Consider the following 21,273-nt stretch of genomic DNA (forward strand, 5'->3'; position numbering starts at 1 on the left):
GAGTGAACACATTACACAGTTCCGTATTAAAGATCGAAAATTACATTTGGAAGAAAACTAAGGCCGGTAGAGATGTCACAAGTCCGGCAGGATAAAGTACGTTGAGGAGGAGAGGGTGGTCAGCTGTGTCGACTTCAATTTAAATAGGGTTTTTTTGCAATAACTTAGCTGCCTTATTTGCATCTCACCCCTTTTGAAAAGTCTCATTATGCTTTCAAAAGTCTTTTCAGGCTCCTTTATATTAATTATAGAAATCATTAGAATAAAAAGTTAACATAATGGTTTTAAGAACAAGCTTCACAAGCGGAATATGTGCATATTTAATCCTCGGCGCTGATGAATTTTTAATCATTGTTCATGTCCAGGTTTTTTATCTTAAAGCCTAACTTGATAACAAACCTAGCAATTGGTAGAACTAATTGGTACAGAATAAGTAAATAATTTATACAATTAAAAAAAAGCATGGCTGTTTAAAAGGTGTGCATAGTGAGCGTGGATTTAATGATGGCAGAACCAGCCTGGACCTGGGTATGGATGCTGCTTTATGGTACGCTGCTGACATCCAGAGGCCAATGCTATACATGCTCCACTCATTTTATTTACAGATGATACAAGCCAGGAGAAATTCATAAAATCTTTCCCTTAAATTACCATTAATTAGAATTTGTTTGCGTTTGCTGTGTGCATCTTTAATAAGGGACAAAGGCTTTGGAGAATGCTAATATTTCCTAGTTTGTGTGGTAGACTAGGTACAAAGGGGATTAAACTGCATAAAAGCAGTACGATATTAACACTGCTGGTCAGAGGTTATTATGGGAATATTAGCAGACACATTTTTAAATCTCTCCAAGGTATAGCACTGTAAAATTCCTTTAATCTAGCATTTGATAGTCCAGAAATTTTGATAATCCATCACTTATTTTGCAAGAATTGCTAAATAATCTTAAATCCCAGAAGCAAAAGTGATTTGGGAAATCCAGAAATTGTTTAAAGCACAGAATTTTAAAATAATCTAGATTATGTTAAGATTTTATTTTTTATTAAAAAAAAATGTGTTTTCTTCCTGGATGTTCTCTAACTATTTCTGTCTGTCCAATAATTATGAATATTTAATTCTCCGGCACCTATCAGGTCCCATTAATACTAAGTTAAAGGAGTTTCACGGTTACTCATCATATATATATAAATGAAATATTATTAACTAACATGGGAGAATATAGTATGATGGAATAATACTGTTAACACTGCAGTCCTAAGGCCAGGTACCCACGGGTCGGATACGCTGCGTAAAAACTGATCAGCATATCCAACCTGGAACCCGTAGCACCATCCGTCTGAAAAATCGCACCACATTGGTGCAGTATTTCAGACGGAATTTCCTCTGCATAAAAAAGCACTCATACACCCTAATCTTTCAGCTCTTTTCCCACTGATGTCATTGCTCCCATTTTTACAGGATCTACAGATTTGTCCTCTCTTAACTTATCTCTAAACCCGACATGTCCCGAGATGTATGGCGCAAAATAAAATAAAAATAAAATTAACCAATCATGTAAATAAAAGACGTATACTTCCTATGGATGCCATTCGTCAGCCATCTGTCGCCCATAGACTCCCATGTTGTTTTTCTACTGGATGGCTGTGATGAATGCCTCAGACTGATGTCATCAGTTGACCATCCGTCGCTCATAGACGCCCATGTTTAAAAAATGTATGTTTAGCGTTTACGTTATTGTTGGATGGCGCGAGATTGTATTTAATTGGTATCATTACAAATTGTATAATTTATCGCAATGTAAGAAACGTTAAGGGTGGACACATCTGTACAAAGGATATGATGGATCCAATATGATCCTTTAGAATCTGTTTTTTCTTTTACCCCTATTGACTTATTATGGATCCGTGAGATTTTATCTACGTTTTGCTTCAACCACAGTACTTTATGGGCTACAATATTGATACACGATATGTAAGAATGATCAGAAGGATACGGTAGATAGTGACTTTTTCAAAACAGATGACAGACCCAAAAGACAAACTAATACTATATGCTCCATTCATATTTTATTAATAATAGTTGTAGTAGTAGTAGTAGCAGCAGTTGTTGTTGTTGTAGTATTCAGATCAATATATTTTAATTTACAGTTGCAGTGACCACAAAGATTACATTGTCGGGCACAGGGCTGGCGTTAGGTTGGTGGGTGCCCTGTGCAGTATCATATATGGCCCAAATAACCCAATTTTATAGTACCCTAATAACATTCCTGTAAGTTGCAAAAACAACGCTTGTCCAATAGATAAACTAGGAAAAGTAGCCGCATCTTTTGCAGCTGCATTTCCATAGGTTTGGGCACCAAGTGTAACATCTGGGCGGCAAGCTCCGGGTGCACAGGACATCAGGGCCAGTGTGACCTCTTCAGTGGTAACAGATGAAGCGCCCTGCACGACAAGCACAGGTTGGACCCCCTAAAACTAGCCCTGCTAGTGCACACATAGCCCTCTTGAACTTGGACACATATCAAAGAGCTGTATATTATTATTATTATTATTATTATTGCCATATACACCGAGGTTGATGTCATACAATATTACTGTGTTTAAATGTCATTTAGCAACTTTTAATTATGTTCTTCCCCATAAATTTGAATGGGAAACACTGGGTCACATGTATCAATGTATTTGCGAAGATGTTTGTATTTTATCTACCATGCAACATAATCCGTTTATGACATAATTTAGTGCAATTTGCGCCATGCATGTCCGTCAATTTGTAAAAGTAGAGTACAAAGTGCGAAAGGTGTCTAGTAAAAGGGGCATGGCTAAGAAGACTCATATAATGCCCCAAATTTATTACACACATAGCACATCATAGCATCATAGCTTGTAAGACCGAAAAAATACATTTGTCCGTCCAGTTCAGCCTATTATTCTGCAATGTTAATCCAGAGGAAGACAAGATCCCCATGAAGTAAAAGTACATTTTTCTCAGCTTAGGGAAAAGATTTTTCCGACTCCAATATGGCAATCAGAATAAAATGTTGGTGTACATGTATGGCAACCATGATGTGAAATAAAGTAGAGAGATTGATCAATCTTTCCCTCACCCTGTGTTTTTCTTCCTTAAAATGTCTCGTTTGGAAGATTAAGCCAGCCACATAAAACAATCCCTATATGATATAAAGTAAAGGGTTATTATCACCTTCTTATATTTTTATTTGAGTATTTGCAATATACATTTATCAGCGGAGACTAAACATATATCCCCATAGTGTAATCATACATGTGACTTGGAGCCCGATTACGGGATCACTCTCCATCACACTTTGGTCACAGCTTCTTCATATTTTATAATTCCATCCGTGACAGTCACTAGTTATAATTCCACATCTTTTAGGCACCATTTATATACAATAATGTCTTAATACAGTGATTATTATTTACAGTAGTTCATGAAGATCGTTAGAAAGTAACCCGGGTACAATAGTGCTTCAGGGTGCAGGGCAGGATTCCCTTGTTCAGCTGATGAAACTCAACAAATTGTGTGAGATCTGTAAACCTTGTGTGTCCCTCATCTAAAGTGTAAAACAGTTCTCCTTCATCTTCAATCTGTTGGATGGTGGGAAAAATAGCAGAATTAAGAATTTCATGAAAGTTAATGGCCTAAAGGTAGTTTGTCTGCAGTTTTGACCCCCTTAAATTGCTAACATCGCTATATACTGTAGGTGGCGGAAAAACAAGTTTAAAGATCCCCATGTACCGAACATACTGCTAGAATAACAGAGAAAATCAAGTTTTAATGACCCACAGGCTGTATGCTAATGAGAAATCAAGTGTCCCCTGGGCATTCATCAACAAGGGAAGTATCCTGGGCTCTCAACTGTAAACCCTCCCTAACCCCTCTTGATTGACATCTCTAGTGGTCTCCGGCATCATATGATGTCCTATCCGCTAGAGACGTCTATTGAGAGCAGAAGGAAGGGGTTGGAGAGGTTTCACAGCCTGGAGCCAAGGATACTTCCCTGGTTGATAAAAGCCCAGCGGACACTTGACGTCTTGGTAGCATACGGCGCATGAGCCATTAAAACTCTATTTTCACTGTTATGCTAACACTAGATCAGCAACATGGGAATGTTTAAACTTGTTTCCCCATCACCTGGCTTTAATGAGAAAGGCAGGACACTGTAGACTAGCCAGATGGGATAGCAAGTGAATATGAAATGGAAGGAGTATTCCCATCATGCAAATTATGGTGCTAACACTGCAAGATCGATAGGGGTCCTATCTCTGGGAACCTCAGCGATCAGGTGAAGGGGCTTCTGTGACCCTGTTCTCCAACTCTGTGCAGCCACTGTCCCGATAGACTTTTTGTAAATCCCATAGACTTTAATGAAGAGTGCAAAGTTTCCGCTAAGGTCTATGAGGACAGCGTTCGCACAGAATCAGTGAGGGCCCCCGAGGTGGGACCCAAACTTATCACACATTTATGAAATATCCCTTTACAGTGATTTCCTGACGACAGATTCCCTTTTAATTATTTAGAAAGTTAGGAAATACCATTGTCTAGTAACCCAGCCCATATCAACAAATAAGGCGTGAAAACAAACCATGAACATTTTTGGTTGCCATGGTTTACTGTGGGTGCATTTTGGCACTTGATGTACACGAGGTGAGTACATGTTACTTACTGGTAGAATCTGGAAATGCTTTACCTTCTGTCCATAACACAGAGATAAAACAAACGATTTTGGAGTACTTTGGCTGTCCCGGACCAAAAAGACCCTAAAAAAGAAAAAAAATATTCCTCAAAATATATAAATTGCTTGCGCCTATAGCTTGCCCGTGGGATGGAACAATTTACATATGAATGTACTCTATGTGCATTCTTTTCATATCTAAATTATGTATATTTATAGGTTAGTTAGAAGAATACGGTACTGTGGGAATATGAGGACACCCAGTGGCGGATTATCATATGGGCCCGAACCGCACATCATCTTAAAAAAAACACATTGCAGCGCGCTAGCACTGCTAATGGGGAGGAGGGGCGGGCTGAGAGGGAATAGGGCCGCACCGTCCGCCCTGCTGCCCCTTTGAGTGGGCAGCGGCGCAACTGAAACCAGCCGCCGCCACCCCCTCCTGCACTAATTGTACCTGCTTCTATAGAACGCAGTTGCAATTATATGCATAAGCGCTGAATGGCCGGGTACGTTCCGTGCCCGACCATTCAGCGCCTTACAATGACACTGATTGGCAGGGCAGAATGAGTTGTCTGGCTAATCAGCGCCTTTCAACTTGTTAAAAGGCGCTGATTGGCGGGGGAACTCATTCTGCCCTGCCAATCAACGATTGTAGCGGCACAATGACATCATCGCATCGCTTCCATTATTGAAGGGCCCTGATTGATGGGGCATGTCATTCTGCCCTGCCAATCTGTGCCTTTCAACAACACAAGCGGCGCAATGACTGGCTGAAGTCTGGAACCCATGGACATCACCAAACGCTGGGTTTCCTCCTTTGTGATGCTTTGCCCGGCCTTTACTGCAGCTGTCTTCAGTTGTTGCTTGTTTGTGGGTCTTTCTGCCTTAAGTTTTGTCTTAAGCAAGTGAAATGCAGCTCGATCGGGTTGAGATCTGGTGATTGACTTGGCCATTGCAGAATATTCCACTTCTTTGCCTTATAAACTCCTGGGTTGCTTTCGCAGTATGTTTTGGGTCATTGTCCATCTGTACTGTGAAGCAACATCCAATCCACCTTGCTGCATTTGGTTGAATCTGAGCAGAAAGTAAATCCCTGAACACTTCAGAATTAATCTGGCTGCTTCTGTCTTCAGTCACATCATCAATAAACACTAGTGACCAAGTACCTTTGGCAGCCATGCATGTACATGCCTTCACACTGCCTCCACCATGCCATCACACTGCCCCCACCATGTTTTACAGAGAATGTGGTGGCTTTGGATGATGAGCCGTTCCAAAACTTCTCCATACTTTCTTCCTCCCATCATTCTGGTACAGGTTGATCTTAGTTTCATGCTGTTCCAGAACTGGCCTGGCTTCTTTAGATGTTTTTTGGCAAAGTCTAATCTTTCCTGTCTATTTTTGGGGCTGATTAATGGTTTGCACCTTGTGGTGAACCCTCTGTATTTGCTCTCATGAAGTTTTCTGTTTATGGTAGACTAAGATACTGGTACACCTACTTCCAGGAGAGTGTTCTTCTCTTGGGTAGTTGTGAAGGGGTTTTTCTTCACCATGGAAAGGATTCTGCAATCATCCACCACTGTTGTTTTCCGTGGACGTCTAGGCCTTTTGAAGTTCACGAGATCACCAGTGCGCTCTTTTTTTTTCAAGAATGTATCAAAATGTACTAACATTTGTGCTCTCTCTCATTGATTTCTTAATTTTTTTCAGCCTAACGATGGTCTGTTTCACTTGCATTGAGAGCACCTTTGATCTCATGTTGTGGGTTCACAGCAACAGCTTCCAAATACAAATGCCACACCTGGAATCAACTCTAGACCTTTTACCTGCTTAATTGATGATGGATTAACAAGGGAATAGCCCATGCAGCCCATTAAATTGCTTTTGAGATAATTGTCCAATTACCTTTTGTCCCTTGAAAAAGAGGCAGCTACATATTAAAGGGAATGTGTCGTTAGAATTAGTTTTTTTTTTCCAGTTAAACAGTTAGTATATAAGTGATTACACATTGTTTTAATTGTTTTAATTTTTTCACAAGTCCGGAAACATTATAAATTAGATTCTAATTTTTAACATTTCCATGTGCTGGTCACTAGAGGGAGCAATTCCCAAAATTGCAGCATTGGCAATGTGGTAAAGCAACCTCATTGCTTTATGCTGCAAATTTGGGGCAGACACACTCGCTCTAGTGTCCTCACACAATCCCCCGCCCTTATTCTGGTTAGTGCCAGGAGGAGGGGGTTGAATCTTCAAACCTCCTACAAGGTGTGCCGCCATTTTCTGAGCGAATGCACAGTGTAGGAGGATTAGATACAGTGGTAATCAGACAGTATAACACAAACATACACGAACATAATACACACATCACATACACAAACATAACTTACCTGCTTCTGCCGCCGCTGCCGCCTCCGCTCCTATACCTTGCGTCTTCGCTGCCTTGAACATATGGCCGGAAGCCGCAACCGGAAGTCGTCATCTTACTGTCCGGCCGCGGCTTCCGGTCCACATAAAAATGGCGCCGGATTTCGCTCTGCCAAAGACCTTCCTTTTGGTCTGTGTGGGAGCGGCGCATGCGCCGTTCCCACACAGACGGTGTACGCTATGGTGAATGGAACGGCTCCCGTTCGCATTCTCCATGGGGATGTATGTGCTGTATTCCATCTCTGTATGTGTCGTTAATCGACACATACAGAGATGAAAAAAAAAATGGCAGCCCCCATAGAGAAGTAAAAGTAAGAAAAAAGTAAAAAGTACAACACAAGAACACAAATAAATACAATTTATTTTAATATCATACTAAAAGCAATATTATATATAAAAAAAAATATCATAATTTTGTGACACCTTCATTTAAAGAGCTGTAATTCCTAAACCCTTCCTCAAATTAGGATGTGAATACCCTCAAATTAAAGCTGAGAGTCTGCACTTTAAGCCCATATTGATTATATAACTGGATATTCAATATGTTTTGGTAAACAGATAAAATGCCAAAACTTGTATCACTGTCCAAATAATTCTGGGCCTAACTGTAGTTAAGACAGCATATCTATAGCACTAAGACCCTATAGCTATGGATAGGATTAGATACAGTGGCTCAGCAAACAGTATCACACATCATAGGATTAGATATAGAGCCCAGCTCGCTGACATTGTGGCTCCAGCGCTGGACCCAGGAAAGGTAAAAATAATAATTACTTTGCTTGTTTATGTGTTACAAAAAAAAATTTTGTTTGTGTATTTTACAGGTTTGGTTGTTGAACTACTTCGGATTCGAGGACTACTTCAATGACAGCGTTTTTTTTTATTCTCAATAAAATTATTAACGAGGGTTGTGTGTTTTTTTTTTAATTTCAATAAAATATTTTTTCCTATGTCTTTGTATTCTTTTAAACCTTATTACTACCGCCTTAGTAATGGCCGCTGGCTGATTACTAAGGTGGGGCTTAGTTTTAGCCGGTGTAGAGGCTAAAACTAACCTCCATTATTACCCCGGTACACACTGCCATGAGGAGTATGAGGAAGAGCAGGGTCTGATCCAGCACCCGACAATTTCTAGTGATGGTTGGGCATTGGGTCGGCCGCAGGCTGATATTATTAGGCTGGGAAAGCCCAAAAACAATGGTAATGCTAGCCTGCTGCTGCTGGGTTGTTTCTGGCTGGTTATGAAAAATGGGGGGGACCCCTCATCGATTTTCCTAATTATTATTTTTTTTTTATTACGTGCCCCCCCCCCCATTTTTCATGACTGGCCAGATACAACATTGCAGCAGCAGGCTAGCATTACCAGGGCGGGAAGACCCACTGTTTGTGGTCTTTCCCAGCCTAATAATACCAGCGGCCCCAGTGTCTGACCATCCCTACATATGGTCGGGTACTAGATCGTACCCGACTCTTCCCGGCACCCCTGGGTAATAATGGGTGTTAGTGTTAGCCTTTTCACAGGCTAACACTAAGCCCCGCCTTAGTAATGGATGTTGTCAATCAGCCAGGAGCCATCACTAAGGCGGTAGTAATAAAGTTTAAAAAAAATACAAAGACATAGAAAAAATATTTTATTGAAATAAAAAATTCCCACACAACCCTCGTTAATCATTTTATTGAAAATAAAAAAGCCGCCATCGAAGTAGTCCTCAAAACCGACGTATTCCAACATCCGAACCTGTAAAAAAGCACAAACACAAAAATAACCCATTAGTAACACATGTGGTGGGCTTAGATACAGGGCCCATGTGTGATACTGTCTGTTGGACCCTGTATCTAAGCCTACCACATGTTAGGCTTAGATACACGTCTTATACAGTATAAGGCCCTGTTCACACAGAGTTTTTTTACAGGTGGAAAAATTCCTCAAAATTTCTTCAGGAATCCTTTCCGTGTCAAAAACAGCGCCAAAGAACTCAGTGTGAACATACCCTAAGATTACTGTCTGCTGGGGTCCTGTACCTAAGCCTACTATGTGGTAGGCTTGGATACAGGGCCCATCGGACAGGATCACACATGGGCCATGTATCTAAGCCTACCATTTGGTAGGCTTAGATACAGGGCCCCAGCAGACATTAATCCTATATAGTATAAGAGTAATATCTGCTGGGGCCCTGTATCTCAGCCTACCATGTGGTAGGCTTAGATACAGGGCCCAGCAATCAGGATCACACATGGGCCATGTATCTATGCCTACCATGTGAAAGGCTTAAATACACGGCCCAGAACACAGAATCACACCATGTCTGATCCTGTCTGCTGGGCTCTGTATCTAAGCCTACCACATGGTAGGCTTAGATACATGGCCCATGTGTGATACTGTCTGTTACAAGCTGTATCTAAGCCTACCACAAGGTAGGCTTAGATACATGGCCCATGTGTGATACTGTCTGTTACAACCTGTATCTAAGCCTACCACAAGGTAGGCTTAGATACAGGGCCCCAGCATACAGTAACGTTATACTTACCCTCCTCTTCGGCGGCACAGGTTCTGATGTCATCCAGCGTCGTGACATTGTGCGTGGCGCACAGCGTTGTGACGTCATGACACGGGAAGACGTCAGGACCTCCAATGCACTTGTAAAAGAGGAGGGTAAGTATATTGTTATTACTATAGTAACAGGGGCCCGTGTAGTTTCTTACATAGACCCCAGTTAGTATCGTAACCTTTTATAGACTTGGTGCGGGGGGCCGCAGGCCCCCCATACTTTGGGGCCCGGTCGCAATTGCGTCCGCTGCAACCCCCATAGCTACACCATTATGTGGCAGTCGCCTGGGGATCCGTGGCACCAAGCCAAAAATCCGGAGCTTGGGCCCCGAAAGCCAGGTGCTAGCGACGCCACTGATTTAAATTGATTTCTGGGGGCAATCTGACTCCATGTTAACAAGGCTGATTTCTATAAGGCATGATAAAATACTCTGATTGTATTTAAACATTTTAAAGAAATGCTAAAAAAATAATAAGGTGGTGTTCTGGTTATTTTATGGGTTATGCTAGAGTATTTACTAAGCCAGGAATCTCAGGAGAGAAACAGGTCCTCTATAAGTTGCAGCAAATGTGGTGGTTGGGGTCTGTATCTGATGCTGCCCTGTTCACAAAGCCTGTTATTTTGCCACAAACCGAGTTTTTATTCAAGTCATTGAATTACAAAGTGGTTTCTAGTAATTTTTTTTCCACACAAAAAAAAAATCTTATAGAACTAAATGCAAAATGAACATTATTTAGAGGAAATAAGAATTACATTTCTCTATATACAGTATTTTCCTAAATCAGAATATGTGGCATTTAAAATCTAGAATTTGCATGCCATACTTCTAAGGACATTTTTTTGAAAGTGTTGGTCGACACAGAAGACCAGTTTTCAATAGCACTACACGGCATTTCGAAAGTTTTATGGGAATCAGATTTATAAATAGAACTTCTTTGGCTTAGAAGTGGAAGGAGATAATACTGAAAAGTATGATTATGCTTTCAGAGAAACTTCAATGACTTGAGTATTGATTCATCTCTATAGGTCCAAGCTGTCAAGTTTGTGTAGTACACCAGCTGGCTTCCACTGCATAAGAGCTGAACTTCAAAATGCCTCTCTGATCCAGAATTGAAAACATTAACTCAGACACTTTCCTTACAAATTGTACAGTATATTATCCAGCAGCAAGGCTTAACAAAAGAAATGGCTATTTCTGGAAGATGTGTAAGTAGTAAAAAAAACAACAACTTTAAAGTATGTTTGCCAAATGTCTAGTAAACTATATAATATTAAAATACTCAATACAATGGGGGATAAATGTAAAAATTGTTCATAGAGAATAATAATGGCAAATTGACCTGAGAATCCGATTGGACTGCTTTCAATTTCTTAAATAGTTTGTCAACTCAGGATGGAGTTGGACAAGGCCAATATGAATAAACATCTTGTCTCCACATCCTCCCCATCCTCCCACACTATCATGGAGCCCTTCACAGCTATCGGTACTGGAGGACAAGAAGGAAGCTCAATGTACACACTAGATGGCTTGGTTTCTCAGGACAGGGGTAGGCCCATTCATCTATTACCCCTTGTGCCAAAACTTCCCCTATTAGTTGATACAAATTCATGAGTTCCTCGCAGCTGTCAGTGCTGGAAAACAATAGGAAAGCTCAATATACACAATAGACCAACACATTGAAGCTCATCATCTACATACAGCCAATAGGAGGGGCACCCAACAGCAATAGCCTTTATCAGTTTATAAAAGGGGGACCAGCAATGTAAAAAAAAATGGTTGCCAAAACCATACACCCCTTTAGTGCAAGACAATTTGAAGGGAAATACTGCTAGATTTGTAAATTTCACAGTACTAGGTGTGAAAAGGTCTTAAATAACTAAAAGCGCCACACTCGTCCATGGGCTGTGTCTGGTGTTGTAGCTCAGCCCCATTTAAGTGGATAAAGATGAGCTGCAATACAAGACATAGTCCATGGACAAGTGTGGTACTGTTTTGTGAAAAAAAGAAGACTTTTATTTCTAAATCTTTGAAAAAGCATCCACATGTAAAGAAACTTACCCATTTACAAGTCCTTGCTGATGGATCAGTTTCTGTGCTTCGTCTCTTGATATTTTATGGTGGAACCAGGGTTGTGACATATGGACCACTGCATATCATAATAAATAATTCAAAGAATGAACATAGTAGTAGTCAGCAAGCAGGTAAACAGGTGATATGTGCCCAGTTAGATCAGTAGCCAAATATTATATAGCATGCGGTAATCATATATTAGTCTATTCTAATTAATAAATGGAATTATATAATTAGATGTTAGTGTACTGTTTGTATCATGATGTGGAAGTAGATCTGCATTTTTTTAAATAAAATTCATAAATCAATATGACATCAATTCATTTTGTCGTCTTTGTAATTACCCTTATTAATTTCTTTCTTTTTTTTTAATGAGAAAAACCTATATAAAATGACAAAATAAATAAAATACTTTCCTATTTATCCCTTTTCGAATTCTGCTGCGCTAGCATTATGACATCACGTCTGTGTGGTCCCACAACATACTGTGCCAGCGCACATAAAAACTACACCAAAGGCAATACTAACCAAACTGGTTCTGCTTTGGTCCTCAGCCACGAGTCCTGTGCTTTCCCCACCACTCCTGCTATCCCTCTGATTGCACAGACATGATGTCCATATGTTAGGTGACTTGCATACAATCGCCGCAGTGGTGATAATACTTTGGATGAAATGTCATCCCTGTGGCCAGCAATTGAATGTCATGTCAACAGGCACGGGGGGGGGGGGCACAACATTTTTGAACTTTGAAAACCCCCTTAGGTAATTAATTAATTAATTAATTAATTATTTTATTAAAGGGGTTCTCTGCTTTGGACAATCCCTGCTTGCCAGAATAATCCCTTGACAATAAGTAGATTAAAAAGCATCCCCCTCCTGGGACTCCCAGCGATCAACTGTAATCTGTGATGAAACCTGTCACTAAGTGTTCAATTTCACTGCAGCGCCACCACAGGGGAAGTTCAGCATTACACACTGCCAATGGGCACAATTAACGGGTTGTCTGTGTAATGCAGAGCAGGACAGGTCCTCCAGAGCGAGAGATACTCTTTGCAGCCACTCTACACTCTACTCCACTCGCCACTCTACTCTGGCCAACCGTTGATAATCCTGAACAGAGGACCCCCCTCTATTAACTCAGAATTCATTTAATAGGGTATGTAAAAATTTATTTTTCTATTTAAGTAAAGCATATATTAGAAGCCAATATTGTTAGCATACCTATGTTCAGCTTTGACTTTTGAGAAGTTGTAGGGATGCTATGGGCACTGATCCGTCCACAGCTTTTTCTCTGTATAAAATACAACAAACAGTATAATAGGAAGTACAAATATGATGTACTTAAAGGGGTTTCTGTGGGATGTGCTGCAATTTGAATTTTTTTTGTAAATCCGTGCATTATGTTTCTCGAAATAGCGCCACTTTTGTCCATGGGGTGTGTCTGGTATTGCAGTCCAGCCCCTACATTTTAATGAGACTAGACTGGAACAATATCACACACAGCCCACGGAGTGGCGCTGTTTCTACAGTTTCTAATCTGAGAAAACCCCTTCAGCAACACCAGAGGTAGAAGTCCAAGGAAGGGGCATAGTTTCCCAATATCTCAGTTTACTGACTGGTAAATATAAGAAAACTTGCAAATATGCTATTTAGTTACCTGTACTATCATAAAATACCCTTTAGCAGTTTAGCTATGATACACACCCTCCATAACAATCCCTCTTGTACAGCAATAGACAAAGCTTCTGTGGGATTTTCAATTACTCTTGTTTTATTGCCTGAGAAGTCCATTGCCACGAGAGAGTTTTCTGATATACTTCGCTACAAATACAGAAATCTATGTTAACAAGTCATACAGTCATTATAACTTATCCGGTACAACAATGAACAGACTTAGAGGCATGCTTATAATGTTATGGTAGTAAGTACACCATTATGTAATATCACACCGTCAATTAATCCATCGTAGACCACTAAGCCGTATTGTTCCACTATGTGTCTTCAATTTAACACTAATTACATGTGAATCAGAGAGAACAAAATAGTAGGATGCTGCATTGGATAATATATTATGTGGGGGATTAGAAGCATTACTCCTAGGGGAAAATATGGTGGCTCAAGGACGCACCATACAGTGGTACACGGAGTACCAGCAGACCCGTAACACAGACCCTTAGGCACTCCGGGTGATGCTGTACACGGTCTGTGCACACGGCATTGCTATGTGGATTAGCCCTAAAATTCATAAATAAAATATTTTTGTCATTTGCCAAACAAATCGTCAGTTTTATGAACAGCATTAGGTCAGGACAAGATTTCATACTCTGCATATAAGCAAGAATGTTTCCATTTACTGCCTTTAAACATAGTTGTTGAAAATGGTGAGATTTTGAAAATGCTATGGGCCTCTGAAAAATGAGTGCACTCATTTGATTGGTTGATATGGGCAACTGCTCCACTTTTCCTTTGCACTAGTCAAATCTCCGCCGATGTACAATATAGTAGTAAGTTATATGACTTCTTATAATGCAATGATTATTCTTTATTTACATGAAACTGGAAACCCCTCATTGAGTAATATTAATATTATTATTATTATTATAATAATTTACATAAAATGTTATAGCATATCCTTACATTGAATTATATTATATCGGTGGAGGTCCGACCTCTTGGACTCCCATTAATCCCAAGAATGAAGTGACTTCAACTTTTTTCCTGCATAGCTTCCCTCCCGGTCATCTGCTGCGCGGGTAAATGCATTACAGTATCATTCAACTACATTGTGTTGTAGTATCCAGTGCTATGGGGGACGGCCGGGACGGCCACTGAGCTTAACTAGTGATGCCTCATTCTGAGAATTGGTCGGGGTACCCGCAGTCAGCCCCCCATCGACACGAAGTGGTGGTATATCTTTGGATATGCCTTCACTATTAATGGTTAGGATAGCTGATTAAGATTTTATCAATGGGGTTGTCGATTAGCAGAATGAAATGGCCGTACTATACAGTACTCAGCTGCGGTACCAGGCATAGCAGCACATATTGGCGAGTCGCTCTGCCTGTGTAAATAATGATGCTGGTATAAAGTAGCAGACAATTCTGCATCATATTACAATACATACCATTGCTGTCAGATTGTGTCCATTCGGATCATTTTTTTGGTGAGGTCTTTGGTAATTTTGGTAAATCTGTTTACCATTCTGAAAATGAACAAAGAAAATATTAGAAGGAATGAGCTCTGCATGCCATGTATTGTACTGCAAATGTTGAGGTTATTCGAAGCTACAGCATTTCTTATTCACCTCTTAACAACCACCTATACATGTTTTTATATAGGCTGCAGTTCAATTCAAATGCCCAATAGTGACAGACGGCCAGGTGCCAAGTAGAGAAGGCAGAAACTATATTTTTACTTTTTCTGCCCACTAGAATTCTGTATACAGAGCTCTTAATTAGTGTTGTGTATACAATAGAGGCAGCGGCAGTGCTACTTCTCTTAGATTCGGCGATCACGTGATTGCTGGGACAACTGTCAACTAGCTACTGGGTTTATTTAGACCTAGCATAGCCATGATTGTGAAAAAAAAGTCTGTTTTCCCCTGTAACCCCTGTCTTAGTTAAAGGAGAAAAAAATTTCATCCTAAGGTCTCTTCTGACCATTTAGCGGACAAGTTTAAGTAAAAAAAGTAAACAAAAATCTCTTAAATTAAAAGCAAAATGAGTAATAAAATAATTATACAAAAATACTTTTTAAAAACCAACGAACGTGTCTGAAGCTCTAGCCCCAACGAAATTTCAAAAACTAGGCCAGGTTATAAATAAAAATAAACCTTAGACAATAGCAGACACAAATATCAATTCAATTTTATTGTTCCTCTATGTCATTTTTAAAAACAGTTTATACTTAAAAAAAAATGATTGCTTCGACTCGAGCAGAACATTTTTAGAAATTATCTCATTATTAACGACCAAAATAAGTGTGGCGTAAAGGGATTAAAGGAAATACAATGTGTCTTGTGCAATCACCAGTTATATACAAAGCTAATAAACCATAATACTCAGGAATAGTGTTACTTTCTATCATCACGGATTCTACACCATCAACCACACACACTTTGGGAAACTTTTTGAAGTGCACAAAACACAAAAACACCCTCAAGTTAATAGTTTAGATTTCATGACAAATTTGTGCTTCAGTTAAAAATTAAAGGAATGTCATTCAGCTGACTGTGGGGTCTGACAAATGGCATTCCAGAGGAGGCATCACTGTGCCAAGTACAACTATGTCAGGAGTTGAATAACTCTTTAAATGACCGTCAATCCCACAGATGAGGTCAAGATAATAAAGAGTTTGATCTAAAATTCCATAGTCGAAGGACAGCAGGTTCTAGAATTCTGAATGGATGGTTGGTCTGAATTTGTTAAAGCAAACTCAGGTAATTCTCCCACAGTATGCAATGTTAACCCCTTAGTGACGCGTAGCGTAAGACCATAGCCACACGGCTTATTTTAAAGCGTATTTCTAAGCAATTGCATTACTCTCCAAAATGCAACTCGAACCCGCCTGCAAACAGCTTCCAATTGATTTCAATGGTAAAAAGCTGTGTAGTTCATAAGAGGCGTAAAAACTACACCTCGTAAAAAAATGAATGTTACAGTCAACACTTCCTTGCAACGGCCGAGCTCGGAGATACGTGGCCATTTAGCCACTTAGATGCTTCTAAGTCGTTAGAAAGAGGGGAATGATAACAAGAAAAAAGAGAGAAACACAGCGCACATAGTGCATCAAACAATACAAGTAGGTGAGAAAATAATTTGTGGTTAAATTGTGCTGACCTGAAAGAGTTGTGCATGGAGCACAACATCCAATGAAGCGTGAATGTATGGGCCCGGCTGGGCTGTAGGGGTATCTAGTTTGCCCCCTAGTTTCCAGACTGGAGTGGTAGGTCCAGGAGTATCACAAAGACAATAATGTAGGAAAAACCGGACTATTCTCAGGCGCAGCTGGATAATAGAAAATTCAATCCATAGGGAATGATGATTCCCTATGGATTGAAATTTCTATTATCCCGCTGCGCCTAAGAATTATCATTTTTTTCCTACAATATTCTCTTTGTTAGAAAGAGGGGGTCCCACGTCACCCCATCGCCCCCCCCCCCCCCCCCCCCGTGACATATTCGAGGGATGTTGATGATTGAAGTGGCAGCCTAAAGTGGCCTAGTGAAAGCCCCCAAGTCTACCATCTTTGTGCTCCTAATAAAAATGACAATAAACCACAATACATAAATATTTCAGTGTATTGTACCAGTGATCATTTGTTCAACTACCCTAGGTGGACTAAAAATGTAAAAAACTGTTAAAAAAAATTTGTTAATATATGGTACATAAAAAAATATTAAAATAAAAAAATAAATGAAATAAACATAATACATGATACATGGTATCGTTGCATCCCTAAAAGTACTAAATATTATCATTTAATGTTATTTAACCCGCATTATGAACGCCGTTAAAAAAAGGCCAGAACTTCTCTTTTTTGGTCACCTTACCAAATCAAATGGAATAAAAAGTGATCAAAAAGCCGTATGTACCCCAAAATGGTACCAATAAATACTCCAGCTCGCCCAGCAAAGAACTAGTACTCACACTGCTCCATCGAGGGAAAATAAAAAAGTTATGGGTCTCAGAATATTATGGCGCAAAACAATTAAAAAAAAATAAATATTGCTTTTCTATGTAAAAGTAGTATATAAAAAAACAATATAAATTTGGTATTGCCATATTCGCATTGACGCGCAGATTAAATTTAACGTTTTTACTGCACAGTGAACCCCTTAAAAACAAAATCCAAATAACAATGGAGGAATCACTGTTTTTTTTCCCATTCCACCGCGCAAAGAATTTTGCAGTTTCCCAGGACGTTATATGATATATTAAATAGTGCCATTTAAATTTACAACTCATCTAACAAAAAAAGTCCTCATACGCCTATGTTAACGGAAAGCCGGGGAGGAAAAAATGAAAAACTAAAAAATGACTGCAGCGCCAAGGGTTTAAAGACAGCAATGAGCTGCAGGTAATGGACTTTTTTAACAGTATTCCAAATTTTTTTCTTTTAAACCACGCCTCTAATCCCACCCAATCCCTGCCCATACACACCCGTTTCACCCCACACAGTATCATGCTCCCATAGTGCCTCCCACACAGTATAATGCCAAATAGCTGCCCCCACAATGTATAATGCCCTCTAGGTGCCACCATACAGTATAATGCCCCCATAGATGCACCCCTTCAGTATAAAGCCCACACAGATGCCCCCATACAGTATAATCCCCACACAGATGCCCTCATACAGTATAATGGCCAAACAAATTCCCCCATACAACATAATGCCCCATAGCTGCCCCCATGCAGCATGATGCCCCCATAGCTTCCCAATACAGTATAATTCCCCATACAGTATAATGCCCACACAGATGCCCTCATACAGTATAATGCCCCCATAGCTGCCCCATACAGTATAATGCCCCATAGCTGCCCCATGCAGCTTAATGCCCCCATACAGCATAATGCCCCCACAGCTGTCCCCTCACAGTATAATGCCCCCTAGCTGCCATTATACAGTGAAATGCCCCCAAAGCTGCCCCTAGTGCCAGTGCCCACATCATATAAAGTACCAGTGCCCTTGAAGATAGTGCCACAGTGCCCTTGTAGATAGTGCCCATGTAGATAGTGCCCCTATGTAGTGTCACAATGTCCATGTTGATAGCTCTACACCCCCCTTGAAGACAGTGCCACCCCCTTTGTAGATAGCGCCATGGAACTCCCTCTAGGAGCGGAATCCCAAGCCAGAGCATAGACTGGGGATTCCACTCCTAGAGGGAAGCCCTGATGTCCCTATACATATATGGACAGTGACATCAGTGGCTACTCCTTGAGCGGAATCCCCATTGCCGATTCTGGTCATATATGGACAGTGACGTCAAGGGCTTCCCCGAGCACAGCGCTTAAAGTAGCACTGTGCCCGGGGAGACCTCGGCGAGCAGAGGAGCTCCCTCTGCTCCTCCGCTCTGAACTAATTCTGAAGTAGGGAGCTGATGGTTCCCTGCTTCAGCATTGGGTTGAACTGTATCTGTGTCATGAGGATGCAAATACAGTTGACAGCGGGACATACGCCTGGCCGCCCAGGACAGCGGGACACCACCTGGAATCCAGGACTGTCCTGCTGAATCAGCAGGACTGTTGGGAGGTACGCTTAACCTTTGGGAAATCTGACAGTACCTACATAAGTACGATTGGAACTGCCACCAAAGAAATTATTGGGGGACCAGGAAGCTAAAGGAACGTCCAAGCCTTCCTGCCCTTCACAAAGCGAGATTATAGGGAGGGCTGGTGAGAAAGGGCAATTACGAAGCGGCCACCACCACCCAGTTCTCTCCAGCCCTTCCGAGACACTCTCAGGAGCAAGACATGGGAGTATGAAAATATTTAATCTGTACCTGTACCAATATAAAAAATGTTAATGTATGACAGGAGATTATTCAGCTATTACTTATAATAATTACTAAGGTTGAGAACTCCATCGTCTTGCCTGCACTGCTAACAAGGCGAAAAACAGTGGTTCAGCATGCAAGTTTATTGCCATTGGCAGAAGGGGATAAGTAGGTGCCAAATACCTCTGGCTCCACTTATCTCCTGGTTGAACAAAGGATCAGGCATATTAAAATTTAACATATCAAACCTTGTTTCTCCAAATAGCAGACACTAAGAGATAGTGGGGCAACTCTCATACAGAAGATTGTGGTCAGATTCTGTGGACATCAACCGTTATTTATTGTTTCTGTACAGCCAAAGATGCATTATATGAAACAGCTACTGGGAAGAGGGTACCTACCTTGTCTTTTGCCCAGAGACCCCCGCTAAACTAGATGTGGCCCTGATGACAAAGTTACAGTATGCTGTGGGTGCAGATAGCTCAGTACATTTACTTGCATTTTTATGGAGAACCACTGACCATATTGTGATATCGAGGCAGATTGTGTCAAATACCTGCTAAGCTCTACTCCATTTACAAACCCTGCCCTACTATATCTGCACATCTAGGTTGATTATTATAGAAGCAGGTTACCTTATACAATCGTATTGCTGTCACCCAGCAGATCTTACTCTCTTCATTCTCCGCGCACAGCATTTTCATCTCCTTGGCTCCTCTTGTCTTGTTAGGCTAGAAGGCCACAGCACATTTTGATTAATGCATATCTTGCAGGCAAAACCTGTTGAAATAAAAGTCACTAAAATCCTCCTATTTAAACAGTCAAAGCACAAATACACTTTTTATTTTAACAGAACTTTGTATTTTAATCAGCTTTGCCGTCTCCCTATTTAAAGGTTTTCCCATCTCAGAAAGGCATGGCATAGTGACAGGATATGTCATAAATGTCTCATGTGGGAATCCTAATTCTGCAAGAGGCACCTATTGGGAGAATCAGAGTCCACTGACTTGCTTGGCTCTTTCTAGAACGAGACTTGAATGTCAAATGTAAGGCCACATCTCCAGTCTTCTACCAGATGTGGCTGCAGTGTTCCAAGTGACCTGGCAGAATGGAGGTCAGGGGATTAGAGGGGCCAGATGTGGGACCCCCACGTATTAGACATTTATGGCATATCCTTTGGAGATGGGAAAACATCTATAAAGTCTATCTTAAAGAGAACCTTTCAGTACCCCATACATGTGCAGATGAGTGCACCATGTTATAAGCGCTACTGTACTGACCCTGGGGCACTTTGAATTACCTGTCTAGCCTCCACCGTTCTGGAGATATCGGTGCCGTTATTATTGATGCTCGATATGTAAATTAGTCCCTGTACTGTCAGTGGGGTGTTCCTGGACATGGAAAGACAGGAATATGGAGAAAAAAAAGGCCAGACACAAAGCGCTCCTCTAAGGTGATACCGTCAATTCAAAGGTGGATGGTACTGACAAAGGTGTATTTCTAAAAAGCGCACTCACCTTCTGTAGTTGTGCTGGAAGGTCGGCACAACTCAATCATCCAGTATGTGGAGCCATTATGCTCCTTACTTAGAGAGTCTGCTTATCCTCGGAGTGGACACTGGTTGCTGAATACTCAGCGGGATCCGAAGTGGGAAAACGGTCCAAAGAAACTTGAAAAACGATCACTCCTTGCTGAAGGCGCTCTTTCAAGTGGGTGCAGGAGCGCCTTCAGCAAGGAGTGATCGTTTTTCAAGTTTCTTTGGACTGGACATGGAAAGGGCAGGGGGGCGTAATAATCAGCGCTCTGACACAGTCCAGTCAGCTGCAGACAGTGTGTGTGTGTGTGTGTGTGTGTGTGTGTGTGTGTGTGTGTGTGTGTGTGTGTGTGTGGAGGCTAGTCAGGTAATTTAAAGTGCCCCAGGGTCTGTACAGTAGCGCCTATAATATGGTGTACTCAGATGCACATTTATTGGGTAGTGAAAGGTTCTCTTTAACCTTTGCAACCATTTATTTCTTCACACCAATGTATCTCTAATAA

General features: G+C 40.8%; 1 protein-coding gene across 3 annotated transcripts in view; it reads right to left on the reverse strand.

The window, feature by feature from the left end:
- Positions 1-3,177: 3,177 nt before the first annotated feature.
- The window catches only part of GRB14 (growth factor receptor bound protein 14), a 55,695-nt gene continuing 37,599 nt past the window's right edge, over positions 3,178-21,273 (reverse strand). The window contains exons 7-13 of one of the 3 annotated variants that reach the window (XM_075829374.1): positions 19,872-19,967; positions 14,866-14,943; positions 13,446-13,562; positions 12,963-13,032; positions 11,730-11,817; positions 4,710-4,779; positions 3,178-3,606 (exon numbers count right to left, since the gene is read on the reverse strand). In XM_075829374.1, the coding sequence (XP_075685489.1) occupies positions 3,460-3,606; positions 4,710-4,779; positions 11,730-11,817; positions 12,963-13,032; positions 13,446-13,562; positions 14,866-14,943; positions 19,872-19,967 (666 nt within the window). In that variant the 3' untranslated portion in view covers positions 3,178-3,459. Of the gene's footprint in view, positions 3,607-4,685; positions 4,780-11,729; positions 11,818-12,962; positions 13,033-13,445; positions 13,563-14,865; positions 14,944-19,871; positions 19,968-21,273 lie in introns of all 3 variants that reach the window. The other 2 variants (XM_075829373.1, XM_075829375.1) reach the window with 2 other exon arrangements.

The sequence above is a fragment of the Rhinoderma darwinii genome, chromosome 6, assembly GCF_050947455.1.
Source record: "Rhinoderma darwinii isolate aRhiDar2 chromosome 6, aRhiDar2.hap1, whole genome shotgun sequence".
In the NCBI taxonomy this organism is placed as follows: Eukaryota; Metazoa; Chordata; class Amphibia; order Anura; family Rhinodermatidae; genus Rhinoderma; species Rhinoderma darwinii.